Source organism: Athene noctua, chromosome 1 (genome assembly GCF_965140245.1).
Source record: "Athene noctua chromosome 1, bAthNoc1.hap1.1, whole genome shotgun sequence".
Lineage (NCBI taxonomy): Eukaryota > Metazoa > Chordata > Aves > Strigiformes > Strigidae > Athene > Athene noctua.
Genome location: NC_134037.1, coordinates 131,472,586 through 131,485,137, shown reverse-complemented (window position 1 = coordinate 131,485,137; position 12,552 = coordinate 131,472,586). Strand labels below are relative to the sequence as shown.

General features: G+C 48.2%; 1 protein-coding gene across 3 annotated transcripts; it reads left to right on the top strand.

Annotated features, from left to right (window-relative positions):
* The first annotated feature begins 240 nt into the window (after positions 1-240).
* On the top strand, positions 241-11,741 carry PEX5 (peroxisomal biogenesis factor 5). 3 transcript variants are annotated; one of them, XM_074895711.1, is made up of 16 exons: positions 241-273; positions 773-965; positions 1,442-1,477; positions 1,642-1,774; positions 2,460-2,594; positions 3,720-3,825; positions 5,031-5,121; positions 5,449-5,565; positions 5,951-6,043; positions 6,219-6,338; positions 6,884-7,027; positions 9,178-9,248; positions 9,403-9,618; positions 9,753-9,918; positions 10,110-10,267; positions 10,633-11,741. In XM_074895711.1, the coding sequence occupies exons 2-16, from the start codon at positions 816-818 to the stop codon at positions 10,832-10,834; spliced, it is 1,938 nt and encodes a 645-aa protein (XP_074751812.1). In that variant the 5' UTR covers positions 241-273; positions 773-815; the 3' UTR covers positions 10,835-11,741. The 3 variants fall into 3 exon arrangements, with proteins under 3 accessions (XP_074751812.1, XP_074751820.1, XP_074751829.1); XM_074895719.1 differs by lacking the exon at positions 241-273 and having other exon boundaries at positions 473-965; positions 6,893-7,027; XM_074895728.1 differs by lacking the exons at positions 241-273; positions 5,449-5,565 and having other exon boundaries at positions 474-965.
* The last annotated feature ends 811 nt before the right edge of the window (positions 11,742-12,552 follow it).

Below are 12,552 nucleotides of genomic sequence, written 5' to 3'. Positions count from 1 at the left end.
CTAACCACGGCTACTAGTCACTGTGAAGTGTGCTCTGTCACAGAGACCGTGGGGACACGCCCGGTCGTGGCACGGAGACGCACCAATGCCGAGCCCCTGAAGAGCTGAAGCTGCCCAGGGTCTAGGGCCGCTGCCGACGGGAGGCCGAAGGGTGGAAGAGGCCGCGGCTGTTCTTCTAAGTCTGGCCCTTTAAGGCGCCCTGCGGATTGCCTGGCCCTTTAAGAGCTGGCCCCGCCCCTGCCCCGTGATCCCGGCGAGCCCCGGCAGGCCCAGGTACGGTACCGAGCGGGGGGGCCGGGCCGGGCCGGGGGTTCCGCCGCCCGGGCAGCTGGCGGGAGGGGGCCGCGGGACTCGCTGGGGAGGCCGCGTCCTTGCCGTCCTGGCGAGCGAGTGATCTCCCTGGGGCCGGCCCAGCGGCGGGCGGGCGAGGGAGAGAGCGAGCGAGCCACAGCGGGGTGGGGGGGGTCCCTGCTCCCGGCCCAGGGGTCCCACTCCCCGAGGCCGCCGAGGGCGGAGGCTCGTCCCGGCGATGGCAGCTGTGCTCGGCCGCGCCGGGAGCTTGCGCCGTGGTGGCAGGGCTCTGAGCCCGGCCCTCACCCCTGCAGGCTCTGGCCCAAGGTCGGGGCCTCCCCGCAAGCTCTCGGGACGGGAGGGGCCGGTCTCCCCCCGTAAGCTGTCGGTGGGGGGAGGGCTGACGGGTGACAGTCGGGTCGGGGCGCGGCGCCGCCGGCAGCCGGTCGCTCCGCCAGGCCTTCACCCGCTGTCTGTGCAGGCCCGGTGGGGTTTGGCGCCGACCTCCTTCCCTCCCTGGCGCCATGGCCATGAGGGAGCTGGTGGAACCGGAGTGCGGGGGCTCCAACCCCCTCATGAAGCTGGCCGGCCACTTCACCCAGGACAAAGCCTTGCGGCAGGAAGGACTTCAGAGCCCGCTGGCCTGGCCCCCGGGGGCCCCCGGAGCCGCAACCGTGAGTGTTGTGGGTGGCCCAGCTTTGCTGAGCTGGGGGCTGGGTGCGGGGCCTGTCCGCGGCTGGGTTCCACAGCGCGGGACTGAGGGGTGCTGTGGGGGAGCACTGCGGGTGGTTGTGGGCGCAGATGCGTGTGCTGGTGATTTTTTTCCTGCGGAAAGAGGCCACAGGGTCACCCGGTTTGTCCTGCAGGGCTGTGGGGTGAGGGCCTGTCTGTGGAAGCAGCGTTTATGGGCAGTGGAGGATGTTGGTGGCTGAAGTGAGCCACTTGAGTATGCCTGGCAGCCCAGAGGGTGGTGGAAGGGACAGGGATTCCTCCTCCTTTAGCTTCCACCTAAGCAGGCAGCTAATGCGAGAAAATGCTGACAAACTATGCTCAAGGAAGGGGAAGATGTAAATGGATCAGGTCATGGGATGTGGGTGGAGAGGGGTATGGGATCAAAGTTGTTGGGATAATGGCCTGCTATTCCCCGTAGGTATCCAAACCACTGGGAGTGGCCACTGAAGATGAGGTAAGAACAGATCGATGCATCTCCTTACTGCTTTTCTCATCAACACAGTTTGCTATTTTTCACCTTGATCTTTCCTTCTGGCAAACCCATTTCTTCTTCTTGCTCTATGGCTCTGCCTGTTCATCTTCTGTGCCATGTTCGTAATCCATCTCTGTCTTTGGCAGCTTGTTGGAGAGTTCCTACAAGAACAGAATGCCCCTTTACTGTCCCGTGCACCCCAGACCTTTAAGATGGATGACCTGTTGGCTGAGATGCAAGAGATTGAGCAGTCAAGCTTCCGACAGGCCCCTCAGCGAGGTGAGGGGAGTTAGAGTAGGTGGAGAGCTGGAAAAGGTCTTGGTGTTATGGGTAAGCTCCTAGCAGGGTGGTTCCTATCTGTTCAGCACTTGTGAGATTGTATCTGGAATATTGTTTCCAGATTTGGGATTTGCAGTACACTAACATACTGGAACAAGTCCCATGGAGATCAGTTAGGTGTTCAGGGATTAGGATATGTGGTGTAAGACGAAAAGCTGAGGGAACTGGGTTTGTTCAGCTTGGGGAAGAGGAGTCTAAGGGGCAGTGGGAGGTGTGGAGTGACTATGTCTTCCACAGCTATGGCCAGGATCTTTGCAGCAATACACAGCAAAAGGACAAGGGGCAATGGATATAGCTTGCAAAAGGAAAACTGACTAGATGTAAGGAAACATTTCTGCCCTTAGAGGAAGGTTCAGTACTGGAAAGTTCAGGAACAGGTGCCTGGTGAGGCTGAGGGATTGCCAGCCTTGGACAAGTTCAGAAGTTACCTGATGAGTGCTCTGAGCAACCTAATCTCTAGCTTTATTGTTAACCTGTTGTGACAACACTAGCAACCTTCACAGATTCCTTCTATGTGGAATCTTTCTGTGATTTTATTCTAACAAAGGGCTAGTGATGGAGGGCTAGTCTGGAACATTTAAATGATGCCTTTGAGTCCTCCAATCCTGTTTTCTTCTTCTTGTAGCTCCAGGTGTGGCAGCCCTGGCACTGTCTGAAAACTGGACCCAGGAATTCTTGGCTGCAGCAGATAGTGCTGGTGATGTCTCTTCAGATTACAATGAGTCTGACTGGTCACAGGAGTTCATTGCTGAAGTGACAGGTGAAAGGTCCCTTTTGGAATTATTGTCAAGATGTTGCCCAGTCACGTGCCGGGGTATAGTGCAGTTACTGAATGTGAAATTGGAGTAATGCTTTGGGGTCAGCAGTCAGTGTTTACTGTAGCAGCTTTAACAGGGGAGGGGAAAGAAAGTGCTTTGCGGTGGTTTAGCCAAATTGTTCACAATGTGATGTGAAAGCTTTTATTTAGGTGTAAGGGTATTTCGTTTTTAGCTTAGGTTACCTGAAGAACTTAGGAGCAGCAGGCTATTTAACCTGCTTTTATAAAAATTATTATGATTCAACTGACACAAATTCTGGAGGTGGTCTGGTATTGCCTCTTGGTTATATATTCTCTTATTTTCCTCTCTTAAGACTAACTTTGTCTTTGGTACAAAGGTAAATATCATTTGGTGTGCTTTGACTAAATACTTTGTGTTGGTTTCATGGAGGTAGAGGGATGTTGCACCTGGGAAATAGGCAAAGTGAATGTTTCTGACCCAAAGGTTAAGTTTTCCATTTCAGGCAAGTCAGTAGTTTATCTGAAAAATCATCCTGCATTGTGTATAGAGCTGGGGCTGCAATAGGATCCTGTTACTGTGCATGATGTAATCTGGAAGTTATGACTGAAATTTAAATAGATGCTATTATTTTCTCCAGGAAGATAGCTACTGTGGAGAGCCAGGTAGTCCCATTCTTTGACCTTCACTCTTTATACTTCTGGGAATATAAATCAGCATTTGCAAAGGTCTTTGAGAAAGTTCTGATAAAAAACTAGTGCTTTGTAGGCTGTGCTTTTGACAGAGACTTGTAAGGCATTGCTAGTTTTCTTGACCTACATAGTATCCTACATGGATCAGACAAGTAAGTTGTGAAGTTAGAATAGAAAATCATAAGGTTGTTGGCACTACAGTGGCATCTGTATTAATACACAGTCTGAACCTAAGGCTTGATTTTTAGATCAGAATGAACAAAGTTAGAAGAAACAAGTGTAAGCAATCTTTCTTGGAGGACATCTCTATACGTTAGCTAACTGTGCATAAAGTGGAGAAAGGAAAATCTGAAATTACTCTGAGTGGTGGTATGCCTGTCTTACTTTTCTTCCCATTCTTTGTGATGTGCTGTGCAGATCCGCTGTCTGTGTCTCCTGCCAAGTGGGCAGAAGAATACCTAGAGCAGTCAGAGGAGAAACTGTGGCTTGGGGAATCGGAAGACCAGACTTTGGCAGATAAATGGTGAGTCTGTTTTCTCGACTAGTTATTGCTCCTAGGCAATGGGGTGGGTGATGTTTGGAAAGGTGATAGAAATCTGCTGTGGCCTGAATGCTTTTGAGTCATTTAACCTAGAGTGATGTTCTCAGGCTGTTGGTGTCAGAGAAAGGAGGAAACAGTGCTTGGAAACTGAAGTTTTTAACAGATCCTAGCTTTTCTATTTTCTAGTTCCAGGAAGATATTGTGATCATGTAGGCTAACTTAATCTCATGCCTAATGCAAAGCTCCTTAAAGTTATTTCAGGAATGCCTAATTAAGCATAATTTTTTTCCACAACAGATGCTTGTTTAGGTTTAGAGATCTCAAGTACTAGACTCGTCGTAAACTTTCACTTTATTTTCCCTATCTGACAAACCACATCTGGCCTTTCCTCTGCATATTTCTAGATTCAGTCTTCAGACATTATTTTCATGTGTTTTTGTGTGGTAGATTGAAGAACAGTCTACTACTACTATGTATCTTCTCTGAATAGGTACTTGTTGACTACAGTCAAGTGTTTCAATTCAAGAAGCAAAACGCAAGCACTCAATTTGGGCTTAGATCTTTCCTAAAAGATTTTACTTATTAGGATTCTCCTTCCTCCTGGCTCTTGCCTTTTTTGATACCCTTCTGCAATACAGACATGCCTGAGTTGTTGCTGTCAGTTCCAAAGACTTCACCAAGACTGAATGTAGTGGTAACACCTGGAACTGGTCCTGTTCTGCTGTAAGCCAGACAACATATTGAGTTGTGTGCTTGCTGTGAGCCCTCTATCCTCTGTGGAGTTGATGCTTTTCCAAGACACTGTTCCTCTTTTCATGAACATGACCTACTTTCTTTGTTCCTAGATCTGTGACCTTGTTTTTGTTAGTGATAAAACTTGCAGCGTCTGATAGTGTGTGAACTTGCCAAGGAATCCAGACTATTGTGCAGAACTGTGCTGTCACTGTAATTGTTTAATTCTGCTACTGTTTGTGCTAGTCACTTGCACAGTTAACCTAGTAGTAATTTTGAATTTTTACAGATGGGTAAGCATACCGAATCGCTTAAGAGAACCCCATAGTCTATGAGGAAGGGTTGTATCCCTCAATACTGTTGTCTGGCCCATTGTGTAGACACCTGTTAGTGAAAGAGTTCACTGTTGAAGGGTATCAGACTTTCTATTTCCCTTTTACTGCCTCTGAGCACAGGTATGAGGAATATCAACCTGAGGATGATCTTAAGAAAACTGTTAATGATTTCCTCTCTAAAGTGGATGATCCAAAACTCAAGAATTCTGAGGTAAGAAATTCCCTGACCAGGGCTGACAGCTATCTGTCATAGAGTGAATAAGGGGCATGAGGAATTGAGAAGGGGGAAGACAATAATGGAATAAAACCTCCTGCAGTCCTGTGTTTCTATTTCTTCCCCGATTCCTAGAAGTTGAACCCTACAGTCTACTCCCCATATTGTACGTGATTGGTGAAGTACTGTCCTTCCCACCTTTTTGGGCCTTTTGTGCTCACTTTGCAGAGAGAAGCCCTCTTAGTGAAGGAGGGGGGCATGGGCAGAGGGCTTGTTGGCAAAACATTTGCCCAGCTCCACCCTTGTTTCATTTCTCTGCCACAGTTCCTAAAGTTTGTCCGCCAGATCGGAGATGGGAGGGTATCGATCGAAGCTAATCAGGTGACCCACAGAGACCAAGATCAGGCAGAGCAATGGGCAGCTGAGTTTATACAGCAGCAGGTAGGAGCCCCAGCCCTATGTGCTCTGAAGGAGGAAAGCTTTTTGCCACAGTACACAGTCTGGGAGTGAGGGAGAATGGCAAGTCCAACTCTCAGCAGTGCTCTACTGATGACTAGGCTGGGGGAGGCAAGGGAGGGACTGTTGGGCTCTTCTTAGCAGAGTCTAGCCAGAAGCTGGGAAGGTATTTGGGCAGTGTGAGTTTTCTCATCTCCCATAGCACCTGGGAGGAAGGGGATATCCAAATGAACTCTCTTCCCCTTCACAGGCCATCAGTTTTTGCTGATGGGGAGGAGGCGTCATCACGGACCCTCCTGCTGTTTTGGGATGTGCCCTGAGGTTGCCAAATGCTAAAAAGAAAGGTGTGTTTCTCTTTCCAAACTCCCAGGGAGCATCCGATGCCTGGGTGGATCAATTTGCACGATCTGGGAGCATGTCAACTCTTGATTCGGAATTTGAGCAGGCAAAGACTGCTGTGGAGGTAAAGCTGGCAGAGGAGGAGGGCTGGGGTACCATCTGAGAGCGTGTGGCAGGGTTACCTCTCTCCTTTGCATGCTGGGAGGAGGGCTAGAAACATTTAAGAGGGAGTTCTCTGGGGTGTCTGTAGAGCTCAGTTTATGGTTGAGGTACTCTAGTCACATTTGTTTTCCTTTCAGTCAGATGTGGACTTCTGGGACAAACTCCAGGCAGAATGGGAGGAGATGGCCAAGAGAGATGCCGAGGCTCACCCTTGGCTCTCTGATTATGAAGACCTCAGCTCCTCATCATATGACAAGGTATTAGAGAACAGGCGCTCTCAGCCCTAGCACTGAGGAGCCTGGCAGTACATATGCCTCACAGGTGAGTTGCACAGACCCCAGATGCTGCTAGGATTCCTTCTTGCACTGATCTGTTGCTGTCACTTGCACCCTCACCCCAGATCAACTAGGTATTAAACAAATACTGCTTTCACTTCTGCTTGTTTGCAAATGCTGTCTCATTCTTGTCCAACACCAAATACCAATTCATACTGGGATTCTTTGCAATGAGCATGTGTTGACACCCCCCCTTTCCCCCCCTCAAAGCTGATGAGACCTGCACCAGATGTTTAGTCTCTGTTGCAACTTATTCCAGGTCTGGTTTGGAGGAATTTTTCATCATGGAGCAGGCAGGGAGAAGACCCATTGTTCTCTGATCTGCTACAAATTAGCAGAGAGGACAAGGTGCTGGCTGGTCTGCAGTTTGAGTGCTGATGTAGCGAGACTAGACTGTGCTGTACTGTCGAGTGCTTTTCTCCTTAAGCCTGTCTCCTAGCATTATCCCTGTCTGTCTGCTCTGCTAGGGCTACCAGTTTGAAGAGGACAATCCCATGAGAGATCACCCAGATGCATTTGAAGAGGGGCAGAAGCGCTTGGAGGAAGGTGACCTCCCCAATGCTGTCTTGCTCTTTGAGGCTGCGGTGCAACAGAAGCCAGATCATATGGAGGTGAGTGAGAGCAGAGATAACAGGCCTTGGCCAGCTCTCCTGCTGTTTGGATCCTTCCCTTGTGAGGTGTCAAGGTGTGTGTAGAAAACTTGCTTCAGTGTTAGGAGCTGTGCAGGGTGTATGAAAACACCCAGAGCCACAGAAAAATGAGATAGGTAGCTGATGCATGTGAATCCCCAGGAGGGCTGTGGCCAAGGAGGTTTTATGACTAAAGTCAGTTACAAAAAGCACAAAAGCTCTGGCCCAGAGCTGTGTGAAATCTTTGAAGCATGTGAGACTGTGCATGGAGCCAAGATGAGGAGTTCTTATCTCTTAAATTGCTTCTGTGGAAGTCTTTATTGGCATTGCAAGTTTGGACATACTTATGACAGATGATAACTTCTTTCAATATAGGTATCAAAGACTAATTCTGAGCACCTCATTAGACTAGAAGTCCTGGTTAGGTCTTCCATCTAGATGCCAGGAGGTGATGTAACCCGAAAGGATTGAGAGAGATGCCTTGGGTGACTTCACAAACTTCATTTGTAGCTGTTGGCCAGAGAATGATTTTCTACTAAAGACAGGTTTCCAGCTCCTAATTTGGTGAATATTTATTTCCATAAAGCACTTCAGCTGCTGCAGGGTGGATTGAGAAATAGTCTGTGTAACTTTCTCCGGAGGTGGAGGACGTGGATATTCTCAGGAGGAAGAATGCAGATACACCCATGTTGTCCATTTCTGGAGTGTCAGCCTCAAGGACCCAGGGATGTTGAATTCTCAGTGTGTCTGATTCAAACCCTGCTAATTGTATATGATTGGAAATACCAAATTTGTTAATCCTGAGCTTTAGAGAAATTTTGTTTATGAACAGAGGTTCTTTGTTTCTGGTAATACAAGCATCCAACTTTCTAGGGTTTTGGAATTAGGTGAAAAGTAAGCAGAGGTTTTGGGGATCTACTTTAGCTTTAAAGTGGTAAAAATGTGTTGCCAATATTCCTTTAGAAATGGCACTCTCTTCTTGTAGGCGATGTGGGCTGCAGGCTAAGCATAATGGAGAGGCAGTTGAAACCTTAGGGGAAGAAATTCTGGGCCAGTTCTGGCTAGCTGTATTGAAAACGTTCTTAATTCTTCTGCTGTGGCTGCAGAAAGCACAGGAGAAGACTTCATTTGATCACTGTACCGTTTGTGGACTTGAACAATTATTACTCTGAAGGAAATGTCATGGTTGCTTTGGTCCAAATCACAACTTTACCTTCAATCTCAGCTCTTCTGCCTGCAGAACACTGTGCAGTTGTCACTGGGCAGCTGTTCTGAGTTGCACCTAGCTATATGGTGATGCATGAGAGATTTGAGAAAGTAGACTGCCTCTGGCTTGCAGTGGCTTGTGCAGTGTGTCTGGGTCTTTGCTAATGAAACAATTTCCTGCCTTAGACAGTGGATACTGCATTTTGTGACTTGCATTCAAAAAGCAGGTACTTCATACTGATGGTCCTGCCAACTATCTAGCCTATTTTTGAGCAATGAGTGTGGTTATCAACGTAAAGTGAGCAGGTACTTCTGATTTAGTGCCTTAATTAAATATTGCCTATATCAGCAGCCTGAAGATGGAAGTGGTTTTAATGTACTGGTGTCACAATGGCTGAAGATTCAGTAAAATAACAGAGCTTCTACTTTCAGTTCTGAAGGTCAGCTCCCCAAGGTTATCACTTGGTAGTGGATCACTGGACAAGTATATACAGCTCCCTACCTTGGGGGACTCTTTATTATTAGTGTTGCCGCTATGGCATTTTGTTCTTAGGAAAGAACTTTTAGGCTTTTCTCTCCTTCCTCTGCAGTTTGACCACAGTTAGAAGTTAAAAGCAAAGATTCTGTGACTTAAAAGTGTAAAACTGCCAGCAGTTGCTTTATGATAGATCTTCAGGTGTAGACATTAACTTCACTCTAATGATGCCAGTTTTATTGGTCTTGAGGACCTATGTGCCATAAAGTCTGTATGCCTTTCAAGAGAAACTTGTATCTGTGGCTATTGTGTATACTTGCATATATTTGGTCTCACTCTAAAAATGTGTGGGATAATATGGCGGATTTAATCTTTGTGTCTGTGGCTTACCAGCTGATCTTTTCCTCTGGATGTGAAGAAGTCTGACTTTGTGCCTCTCCATTTTCTTCAGGCCTGGCAGTATCTGGGAACCACCCAAGCAGAGAATGAACAGGAGCTTTTGGCGATCAGTGCCCTCAGACAGTGAGTGTTGCAGAAGAGCTGCTGACCGTGGCAGCTTGTCTAGTGCATAATGCCAGAAGGACCGTGGTGTTCTTGCTCTTGATCATGTTACCTCCTGTATCTGGGTGTCTCGCAAACTGATTTCATACTGTTCGCTCTTCTTTCTGGCCTGCAGGTGCTTGGAACTGCAGCCTGGGAACCTCACGGCGCTTATGGCTCTAGCGGTCAGCTTCACCAATGAGTCCTTGCAGAAGCAGGCGTGTGAGACCCTGCGGGACTGGCTACACCATAAACCAGATTATGCCCACCTGCTGCAGAAGGAACCGGAGGAGAATGTCTCAGGGACAAACCTGGGGCCCTCCAAGCGTGTCCTGGGTTCCCTACTGTCTGAGTGAGTTACACATTTCAAGCTTCAGCTGAAAGGCATCTTGGAGGGTTGGGGCTGGTCCAGGCAGGAGCAGAGGGAGCACCCCAAGGCCAGCTCCCTCCACAGGACACCAATATCCTTGTTCTGTGCTTTTCCAGCTCACTGTTCATGGAGGTGAAAGAGCTGTTCTTAGCAGCTGTGCGCAGCAACCCCTCAGCTGTGGATCCTGATGTTCAGTGTGGCCTGGGTGTCCTTTTCAACCTTAGTGGCGAATATGAGAAGGCTGTGGATTGCTTCAGTGCTGCACTCAGTGTGCGCCCCAATGTAAGAAAGGGCAGACTCTGGATGCTGAAGGTACCTGGAGGTTTATGGGTGAAGGTTCAGGTGGAGGTGCCTCTTGTATGAGAGATACATTCTTGGAGTGGAGTAGTAAGACAGACATGAGGGGAAGAGACGGTTGACTCGGAGGAGCTTATCAAGTTTATCTCACCCTTTCTCTCTGCCCCCTCCACCAGGACCATCTTCTATGGAATAAGCTTGGTGCCACCCTGGCCAATGGGAATCGGAGTGAGGAAGCTGTGGCTGCCTATCGTCGGGCACTGGAACTCCAGCCAGGATACATTCGCTCTCGCTACAACTTGGGCATCAGTTGCATCAACTTAGGTGCCCACCGGTGAGCATAAGATGGGCAGATCTGCTGTGAGCTATGAATGTACCTATGTTTTTGTGGGAGAGGCTGCAGTAGGTTACTAGGTCAGTGCCACGCTACCTGCAGCCTTCCCTTGGTGTATGAGAGCAGAGCAAGCGTGTGGACTCTGCCCTGAGAATAAAGTGTCATGCAGACGCAGTTGGAGTAGGGGCCATCTGGACTTCAGTTAAGAGGGAAAAGGGGGATCTCTGATGGTTCTGGAGCGGGGTAGGATCTGATGAAGAGGAGGAAACTGTTTTGGAGGGGAAGTACTTTAGAAGCATATGGGGGAGGGAGTATGAGATGTACCATCTTCTCCAGTAAGCATGTGTATGTTCTCATCTTGACAGTGAGGCTGTGGAGCACTTCTTAGAGGCTTTGCACATGCAGCAGAAGAGCCGAGGTCCGCGGGGGCAGCAAGGCGCTATGTCTGACAACATCTGGAGCACCCTCCGCATGGCCCTCTCCATGCTGGGGCAGAGTGACCTGTACGGAGCAGCTGATGCCCATGATCTTCCCACACTGCTTCAGGCGTTTGGCCTGCAGCAGTGACTCTGGGATGGGCTTCCCTGTGAGTGCAGGGTTGGCCCAGCTCAGCAGTGACCTTTCTTTAGAGAGAAAACATTCACTAGGGTTCACACATATCTTTGCTCTGGTAGGGCAGATCATTGGCAACAGTTTTTTCAAGGACCTCCTGCTGAAGTGTTCGACTTTCCCTGCCTGTCTGTTGTGGCCTGAGGATCTCTGGGTAGTTCATGTTATCACCTTCGTGACTGACTGACGCTGCTGGTAGGCAGATGATCCAAGTGGGGAAGACAGCAACATCCCACCCTCTTGCCAGACTGCTTTTGCAGTAATGCCCAGCTTGGCTATGATAGCTGTTCTGCAGAGATTGCCTGCTGGACACGTGCAGGTTGTTTTGGTGGGGTAGGGTTGCCATTTGGTGAAAGGGAGAAAAATTCTGGGTTTTGAGCATGCTTCCCCCATGTATGTGCTTGCATGTGTGTATGTGTGGGTTGCTAGGGGAAACTGGGAGCAGCAGTCCTCTTCTCTGGGTACTGGTAACTTTGTGGTACAGCCAGATGCTAGTTTCTCAGTGTCTCTTCATGATGAACCTTTTAAGAGCGGAATATTGTACTTATGCTAGGGACACAGGTGGAGGACCTTACCCTGTCAGGGTAAGAGGAGATCCCAGAGTTCAAGACTTGAGGGAATGTGATAGAAATAAAAATCTAAAATGTAACCTTCCCTCCCAGAATATGGTGGGGAAAAGGGTCAAGTCTTAATTTTCACTTGATCATCTGTCATCGTTTTCCTTTGTGCAGAAGTTCCCCATCTTGTGTGTAACTGAATCTTGTTAATTATAAATATCTATATATGATTATATTGGGGAAAATGTTTTTTAATTGTAAAGTATTTTGTATAATAAAGGGGGGGAGAATTAAAATTGCCAAAATTACATCTTTCTCTGTGCTTCTGTTGGAGCGCGTGCAGTGGCTAGTATAGATCTGGGGGGGGTGGATATAAGTCCACTGGTTTTCAAAAGATAGATCAGAGTCTCTCTCAGTTTGTCTCTCCTTTTGACTCAGGTTTCGTTTTATTGATAGCTCATATGGAAGCGAAACTGAAAAGACCTCATTTTGCTGTGTAGCCTCAGGCTTCAGTTCTGTGAGCCAGCAGAAGAGCTTCCCTGTGCCAAAAGCTCTCTCTTTTTCCTTGCTTAGGTTTAGGGGTCAGTGAATCACTTTTTCATTTTCTTGCCATCTGTAGTGAGGGAGATTGTGCTACATTTTGTTACCTCTTCGAAGAACCTGACTGCTGCAGTAGTCAAGACCAGGGGTTTAGGCAGGGAGCACTTACGCTTCCTCTTCCACCAGGCATCTGTTTCTTCATGCTTCTACCTCGCAGGCTTGTTTTTCTGTCGCTACTGTAACAATTGGGAGCAGAAAGTGTGTGCAGAGAATATTTCCTGCTGTATGTTTTCTGAGCTCTTATCTTCCCCCGTGTCTCTCATCCAGCACTGATACCTATGGGCCCTGTTCTGAAATTGCTGTAACACACACAAAACATTTTGCTGCTTGTGCTGTCTAGAAGGAAGGGAAACTCTGCTTCTGCGTCCTGGTCACGTACACTGCTCCTCGTCAGAGATGGGTCTTTTGGTTTTTACTGATCTAAATCCTTGTCAGATTCTCCCTGTCAGATTCTCCTCTACTCAGCAAAAGAAAACATTAGTGCCTCTGCTGTTCTTCACCTGCTGTCCAGGTATTCTC

Excerpts from the sequence above, each read along its gene's own strand:
- PEX5 (XM_074895711.1), top strand. The coding sequence starts at position 816 with ATGGCCATGAGGGAGCTGGTGGAACCGGAGTGCGGGGGCTCCAACCCC. Across the intron at positions 6,044-6,218 it reads AGGCAAAGACTGCTGTGGAG|TCAGATGTGGACTTCTGGGA; the intron begins GTAAAGCTGGCA and ends TTTTCCTTTCAG. Across the intron at positions 10,268-10,632 it reads ATCAACTTAGGTGCCCACCG|TGAGGCTGTGGAGCACTTCT; the intron begins GTGAGCATAAGA and ends TCATCTTGACAG.